Source organism: Arachis duranensis, chromosome 4, assembly GCF_000817695.3.
Source record: "Arachis duranensis cultivar V14167 chromosome 4, aradu.V14167.gnm2.J7QH, whole genome shotgun sequence".
In the NCBI taxonomy this organism is placed as follows: Eukaryota; Viridiplantae; Streptophyta; class Magnoliopsida; order Fabales; family Fabaceae; genus Arachis; species Arachis duranensis.
This window is the reverse complement of record NC_029775.3, coordinates 120,962,440-120,970,561: the sequence shown is the minus strand read 5'-3', so window position 1 is coordinate 120,970,561 and position 8,122 is coordinate 120,962,440. Positions and strand designations below refer to the sequence as shown.

Sequence of the window (8,122 nt, the reverse complement as noted above, 5' to 3'; positions counted from 1 at the left end):
AGAAGGAACTTCAGAGAATTTGAAGGAGAAGCTTCAGGTCCATTCTGCAACCTTTTGCTTTCACCTATGACCTAGTTTTCAACCTGTATTGAAAGTTGATTTATTGGGACTCCGAACACCACTAATTTTTCTTTTTGGGGTTTCTATCTGAAATTTTCCCTTAGTTGCTACAGGTCCTTTCTGTGGAAATTGTTGAAGCATATAACATAATTCCGAATTTGGTAGGCATTTAATTTAATATTGGATGGCCAATCATGCAATATATACAGATTTTATGATTTAAAGTATATTACTATCATGATCATTAGGTTGTTGTCAACTTAACCTCTTGTGGACTGATACATTGGGAATGGGTCCATTCATGTTCTTAGATGATAAATATGACTATTTGAGCTGTAGTAGAAAACTTAATTTTCATGCAAATGTGTGAATATACTTGGAGCAGCATATCCCAAACTTACTTTATCTTGCTAATATTACAAAGTGATCATTAATGCATTATGTGGTATGCAGATTTTTTTTGTCATGTTTGAATATCCAATAACTTCAGTGAAATTTCCCTGAATTTCTGCTGCTTCCAATGTTACACATTCATATCGTCATTGTAGGATCTCATAGTTCCATCTCTCATGAACAAAGGAATTGATTTTTCGGTTTCAAGTTTGTCAATGGTTCCTGGAATTCCTATTAAGCCTATGCTTGCAACGTATGTATTATTCCACACATCCACCCTTCTTTGTGTATGATTATATTTTAAGGCTCTTGAATATTAGTAACATCAATAGTACCCACTTACACCCTTCCGGGTTTCCTTTCTCTTTCTTCATAGGATCACCAATGGCATTCCCAAAGCATTGAACCTATTTCAAAATAAGGCATTTACTTGTGAATATAAGTATGCCCTATTCTCTGATTACTTATTTCCTGTAACATTTATTCTGTTCATGTCTCCCTTGACATGTCATTTTACACAACAATGGACATATGTAAGAGAGTAATCCTTTGAACACATGGATAATTCACAGTTTTACATCGCTTGTTCAATTGAATTGAATGAAATTCCAGGTATGATGGTCAGCGAGCTCAAATTCACAGATTAATTGATGGATCAATTCGTGTTTTTTCAAGAAATGGAGATGAATCAACATCAAGATTTCCTGATCTTATTGACATAATTAAGGAATTCTGCAAGCCTGTTGCATCGACTTTCATAATTGATGCTGAAGTAAAAAAGGATATTTTCTACAATAAGTTACTACTTTTTTCTACTTGTTAAATAAGCTAATCTCTCCTAATTTTATGTTTCTGTTTGGTCGTTCCTTTCAGGTTGTTGGTATTGATAGAAAAAATGGAATTAGGATTATGTCTTTCCAGGAGCTATCTTCACGTGGTAAAGGAAGCAAAGATACTCTAGTTACTACAGAGAGCATAAAGGTTGGTAATTTACTTGCTTAAAAGAAACTGAAAAGCGTATATGCCTAAAGCAAAACAGCCTAAACTTCAAAATTTAACTTAACAAACATAACTATTCTATTCTGTATTACTACATTCCCTTATAGCTGTCTTATGAAGGTTTCCTACATACCTCTCTATTATTCTAGTGCTCTGTCAACTCGGTTTCTAGTTGAATTCTTTGGATTTATTACTGATATCTTCTGTTCTCACACAGGTGGATATTTGCATATTTGTCTTTGATATCATGTTTGCAAATGGAGAGCAGTAATTAATTCTAACTTAACTTTTGTTCAAGTTTATGATAATTGTTGGTAGAAATTTTCTCAGAGCATTTGATATTGCCTTATAAATACATTCGATAGTGACACCTGAATACTTTCTGCAGGCTATTGGGTTTTCCTCTTCGCACAAGACGGAAATGTATGCATATGGTTATTTTGCAATCTTGTTAGATTATGTATTCTCTGCATTTTCAGATGAGACAAAATGTACTAATACTCATAACTTCATTCTCATCATGACTCTCGAAATCATGTTAGCATTACCAAACCAAATACGACAAGTAGTGGGGTGCTGACCTAAGCCTGGCTAAACCTTGGAAATCTTAATGCCATAATGTTTTCCAATTCCTCCTAGCCATTATCCTACTGCAATAATTTCTTATTTTGGAATTTTACAGATCTAAAGGATTTGTTATGTGATGAAAAACCAGGGTATTTTGAATATGCAAAGGAAATAACAGTGAGTGCTCAGTTTAAGATTACCAGTTTCTAGTTAAATTCATTTAATGTGCTTTATGTATGTATATGAACCCTTCAATTGTAGATTGAAGCAGACAAGGCTTGCGAAACTTGTAAAACCACATTAACCAAGATAAATGCTTTCTTGGAAGATGCTCTTCGTTCTTCCTGTGAAGGAATTATGGTGAAAACATTGGATGTAGATGCTGGTTATTCTCCGTCAAAGCGTTCTGATAAATGGTTAAAGGTCATTATTTTTCCTACAAATTTTTTGAGATAGACAGTGAAAAACAGAGATTAGAATTTGTATAATGATCTGAGGCTCCATTTTGTAGGTCAAACGAGATTATGTCGAAGGTTTAAATGATTCTCTTGATTTGGTGCCCATTGGAGCTTGGCATGGAAATGGAAGGAAGGCCGGATGGTAATTCATCAACTTCCATATTTCTGCTATCTATTTAATAATTTAAGATTCTGTTAAGAAAATTAGAAGTACTTCATCTTACATTAAATTTGTCTGGTCAAGCATAAAAGAGCAGTTAGATGGATCCCCAGGTGCGTTCGTGCATGAATGAAACAAATTCATGGCAACTATGGTAATGATTGAAAGTGATGTGCTATACTGTGTCTGATTTGGAATTTTGGTCCTTCTAATTTTGCAGGTATAGTCCATTTCTCATGGCATGTTATAATCCTGAAACTGAGGAATATCAAAGCGTGTGCCGTGTGATGTCTGGGTTCTCAGATTCGTTTTACAAAGAGGTATATATAGCATCATATTTATTATTAACTGTATATCAATAGAACTATAAAGTACCATTTTCAGCTATGCTTTGTTGATGGAAAATTTTCATTGACTTGCAGATGAAAGAATTCTTCTCTGAGGACAACGTCTTATCCAAAAAGCCGCTGTATTATCGAACAGCAGAGGAGCCCGACATGTGGTTTTGTCCGCAACTTGTTTGGGAGATACGAGGTGCAGACTTCACGGTGTCCCCTGTTCATCATGCAGCGATCGGTTTAATTCATCCGACTCGGGGCATCTCAATACGGTTTCCGAGATTTATTAGCCGTGTGTTGGATAGGAACCCAGAAGAGTGTACTACAGCAGCAGATATTGTTGATTTGTTTAATTCTCAGACAAGGAAGATGGATGTCACAGCTGAAGATTGAATGTTGGTTTTGTTTTCTGTGTATATATGATGGTTCTTGATGTATAGATGATTTCTAGGTTCAGCTTTATAAAATGTGTCAACGTTTAGTTTGTAGAAAGATTCTTAACCAGTAATCTCTTTGCTTTTTGGTATTTTACATAATACTACTATAGTTCATAGGGGCATAACAAATATCAATTTCCATTTTCATTTTTCAAACTCTTGCATCTCTTTATTTTCCAACGGGAAAGCTGCATACTCTAGGTCTCCAACACTCTAATTCAGCAATGGCAACAGTCCAAGTCAACAGCATTTTCTTTCTTTGTAGTGTGTATTTCTCATGCATGTCAATAGAGTTTACAAAATAACAAAAAAAATCTCAAAAATCAATTTGCATAGTTTATATAAATCATATTATATGGTCATGCATTAGCAGCCTGAACGTGTGCATGGTAGGACGCCAAGTAGATTCATGCAAAGACAAATGCATAAGGTATAAAGACAAAAACAAAGTTTCTATATTTCCATGTTGCTTTAGACATGACTCCAAATTAAACGTAAAACGCGGTTTCACCCATGCACCATAATTTAAGGTTAATTTGTCTATTTAAGCAGAATTTTCTTTTGGATCAACAAATAAACAAATGGAAGACAATATGGCACTTTTTGTGTTTGGATTATACGCAGATCGGTATACAAAGGCAGATTGCAACCACAACGGAAAGGATACAACAAACAAGTCAATTAGACAATGTTTGGGTAAGAAATAAAATCATATATATATAGTCTTCATTTTTCCCCCTATATTTTATATACAACAAAAATTGTATTTGTCAAATCCAAACCACTCTCAGCAGGACATCATTTTTGTCATATTTTTCTGATAGTTAAATCAATGTAACTAAAATTACATTCCCTAAAGTAATTAATTCATAATAACATAAATAAACTATAACATTGGATAAGAGTATAAGAGTAATGTCTGCATTGTATTTATTCATGGAAACTTAGGGATGGTGATGGATTATGCAACTTGCTCCCTGTTTGGTTGAGAGCTCTAGAGCTCTATTCACATATACAGAAACATTTTAAAAAATTAAAATCTTTAAATTGTTATAGTAAAAAATTCTTTGAATATTTAATATTATATAGTATATATACCATGACACTTAGCTAAGACTTTAGTCAAAGAAAGCGTGCCTTGTAATTAAAATTCCCAAAATATATTTGTTTATTTGAAGTTTGATGTGGTTTATGTGCCCCCCAAGTTCCTTGTATTCTATCTAATTTAAAATATATGCTATTTTGTTATTCATATATTAATTAAGAAATCAAAAATAAAAAAGATAATTACAAAATATTTAGTAAAATACTCTTGTTTAAAATATTTAGGAAAATTTATGATGGGGCCATAGCATGTGAAACAGTGCACTGGCTTAAAAGGAGAAAAAAAAGAGGCAGTCATTATCAAGTTAGATTTTAAAAAAGCATATAATAGAGTTAGGTGAAACTTTGTTGATATTGTGCTGCAAAAGATGGGGTTTAGACACAAGTGGCGAGCGTGGGCTATGGAGTGTGTGACCACAGCTTCTATGTCGGTCTTAATTAATGGCTCGCCATCAAAACCTGTTAAAATGCAAAAGGGCTTGAGGCAAGGTGACCCACTATCTCCATTCTTGTTTGTGCTGGTTGTGGACGTTCTGCATCGAATGGTTGGTGAGACAGTCAGAAACGAACGTATTTCTTCTTTGGTAGTTGGGCAAGACCGAGTGGAGCTATCACACCTCCAGTTTGCTGATGATACTATTCTGTTTTGCCCACCAGAAAAGGAGACTATGTAGAATTACAAGCAGCTGCTGCGATGGTTTGAGTTGATGTCAAGGCTCAGTATCAACTTCGAAAAATCCAGTTTGATTCCAATCAATTGTGAAGAGCAGTGGATACAAAGTATATGTAGGTTGTGGGGTTGTAAGGAAGATACTCTCCCTGTTAAATACCTTGGAGTCCCTTTAGGAGCTAATCCGAGGCTGGTTAAGACCTGAAAGCCTATCATTGATAAAGTGGAAGAGAAACTATGCCTTTGGAAAGCCAAGATGCTAAGCAAAGCAGAAAAATTGGTGCTCATTAAATCAGTCTTGAACAGCTTGCCAGTGTATTATTTGAACTTATACAAGATGCCGCAAGCAGTTGCTAAGAAGTTAATTTCCTTACAGAGAAGATTTCTATGGAGTAAGGAGGATGGGAGGAAGGGTATGGCTTTGGTGAGATGGGAGGTGGTGCAGGCCACTAAGAAGTTAAGAGGGTTGAGGGTTGGGGATTGGAGATGCAATGATTAGAAACACTGCACTGTTGTTTAAGTGGTGGTGGCGCTTTGCTAAGGAAGAGTGCCCATTGTGGAAGAAGGTGGTCTACTCCTGTAATGACTTAAGGCCGAATGAGTTACTGTCCACTCAAGTTTTACCTTCAAGAGGAAGCGCATGGAAGGATATCTGTCATTTACAAATTAAGGAGCAACATATAAGGGATAAGATGATTGCAGGCCTGGGTATGGAGCTTGGTAATGGACGACGGACTCAGTTTTGGGAAGATGTTTGGTTACAAAGTGGTTCCTTGAAAGATTGGTTTCCCAGGCTTTTCTCTGTTTCAAACCAATGTGGTTCAGCTGTAGGAGATTGTGGGTTTTGGGATGGGATAGAGTGGGTTTGGAACTTTCAATGGAGACGATAGCTTTTTCAGTGGGAATTAGACCTCCTGAGTTAGCTACATGAGGCGTTGAGACCGGTCAAGTTAGCGAATCATAGGAAGGATAGAGTTGTATGGAAATATGATAGACTTGGTATTTTTTCGACTAACTCCTTTGTGCAGGTGCTACAAGAAGGAATGCTGCCAGAAGATGTAACCAGTTACAATTTCACGAAGTCCATCTGAAAAGGCTTGGTTCCACCAAGAGTGGAGTTGTTTGCTTGGTTTGTCCTGGTAGGCAGAGTGAACATAAAGGAGCGGCTTAGTCGGTTCGGGATTATTAGCTAGGATAATAAGAGTTGTGTTTTATGTTCTAAGGATGTTGAGCAGGTCCATCACTTGTTCTTTGGCTGTGATTTTGCTTGGCAGGCGTGGAGTGCTTGGTTATCTGTGTTTGGCCGGCCCTGGTCTGCTCCGAGGTCGATGAAAGACCATTTCCTAAGTTGGACAGATGAGCCGTATAGAAAAGAGGATCGAAAGCAGCGTACGAGGTACTTCTGTGCAATCATTTGGCACATTTGGTTGGAAAGGAATAGGAGGATATTCCAAAACCAAGACAGAGGCATAGAAGATATCATCCACATGACCATGCTTAGCTGTGACGAGTGGAGAGGTGCCCAGTCCTAGTGTTGTTGATGGCTATGCCGGAGATGACATACAAAATTCCTTTCTTTGGTTCTTAAAACTTTTTGGGCGTTGTCTATGTAGTTGTGATGTTTGATACTATATACTCTAACTTAATGTGTTGAGCTCTTTTGTTTTCAAAAAAAAAAAAAACTCTTGTTTAAAATATATTGAACTATATATATAATGTCTCTTAAACGATTTTACATGTTAAAGATTCGAATATCGCTTTATATACGTAGTAATTTATTGGTAAGCAACAAACTTATAAATAGAGTTTCGATTCACAATAAATTAATTCTTAGCCAGTTAGCTTTAGAAAACCAATATATATTTTACATGCATAACAATAATAAAAAACCAAACCCATTTTCGAAAGATAATTGAGACATAGTTAATAAATTCTATCGATGGATTCATCTTAAACTTAGCTTGAAAATGTTGCTTCCGTACCCTTATTAATCCTAGATTCCCTCTAATGCATGTGTTGAGTACACCAATGCTGTTATACGTATTATGTATTGAATTAATCAAATTAAACCTTTTTTTAGCTAAAGGGTCTTGGATTCCAAAGACAGGAAAAGAACAACACATATTAATTATCATCACCAAGAAGCATCTAGCAAATATTTATTGTATGTCATTAAAACCAACAAGATTACAACAACAGTATGAATTTGGTTAGTAGTACTATGAAACAGCTGCAAAAATGTACTAGAATAGGTTCAGCTATATATGAATGTGATGCCATTAAAACTATAGAATATACTCCATTATATGTTACTACATGTGTTATATACTCATCAATTTGCTGTCACCAGTGGTGTATCATTACCATTATTAGCTGTTACCCTAACATCAATAATATGTTATATATATATATATAGTATATTAATTTCCCTAAAGTCCTTAAAAATCTAAGAGGAATGCTTTATTTCCCAAGTAATTAAGGAATAAGTTCCACTTGCAATTGTCTATCAAATTCCTGCATCCTGTGATTTTTGTCTTTTATTCTCTCTCACTTTATTTTCTTTTTCTTTTATGGATAGTCCAAAATATAGAAAGTTTTTTACTATTTGCTCGAAAAAATATTATAAAATACACTTAAAATAATATATTAGGTATACTAATTAAAATTAATTATAAAAATAAAATACATATTAAAATATAAAATACACATTAAAAATAAATTAAACTATACATGTATTTTTATATAAATATATAGTGTTAATTTTACTAACATATTTAGCATGTAAATAGCATTTTTTTTCTCGTAAAAGCAGCTAATCATACTTGCAAAGCAATACTTCAAATTGGAAAAAAAAAGCAGTAATTCATTGAGCTTTTTTTTGGTGTCTAATAATTCATTGAGTTAACTTACACCGAAAATTCTAATGCCCTACATTT

The 8,122-nt window shown here is 34.6% G+C and overlaps 1 protein-coding gene across 1 annotated transcript in view; it reads left to right on the top strand.

The window, feature by feature from the left end:
- Nucleotides 1–3,519, top strand: part of LOC107486927 (DNA ligase 6-like) — a gene marked incomplete in the record, with an annotated part of 7,643 nt that extends 4,124 nt beyond the window's left edge. The window contains 12 exon segments of the mRNA XM_016107499.3: nt 174–221; nt 609–706; nt 830–895; nt 1,066–1,225; nt 1,327–1,434; nt 1,670–1,719; nt 1,841–1,875; nt 2,135–2,196; nt 2,281–2,442; nt 2,531–2,619; nt 2,858–2,957; nt 3,060–3,519. Of these exon segments, the coding sequence (XP_015962985.1) occupies nt 174–221; nt 609–706; nt 830–895; nt 1,066–1,225; nt 1,327–1,434; nt 1,670–1,719; nt 1,841–1,875; nt 2,135–2,196; nt 2,281–2,442; nt 2,531–2,619; nt 2,858–2,957; nt 3,060–3,368 (1,287 nt within the window).
- Nucleotides 3,520–8,122: the final 4,603 nt, after the last annotated feature.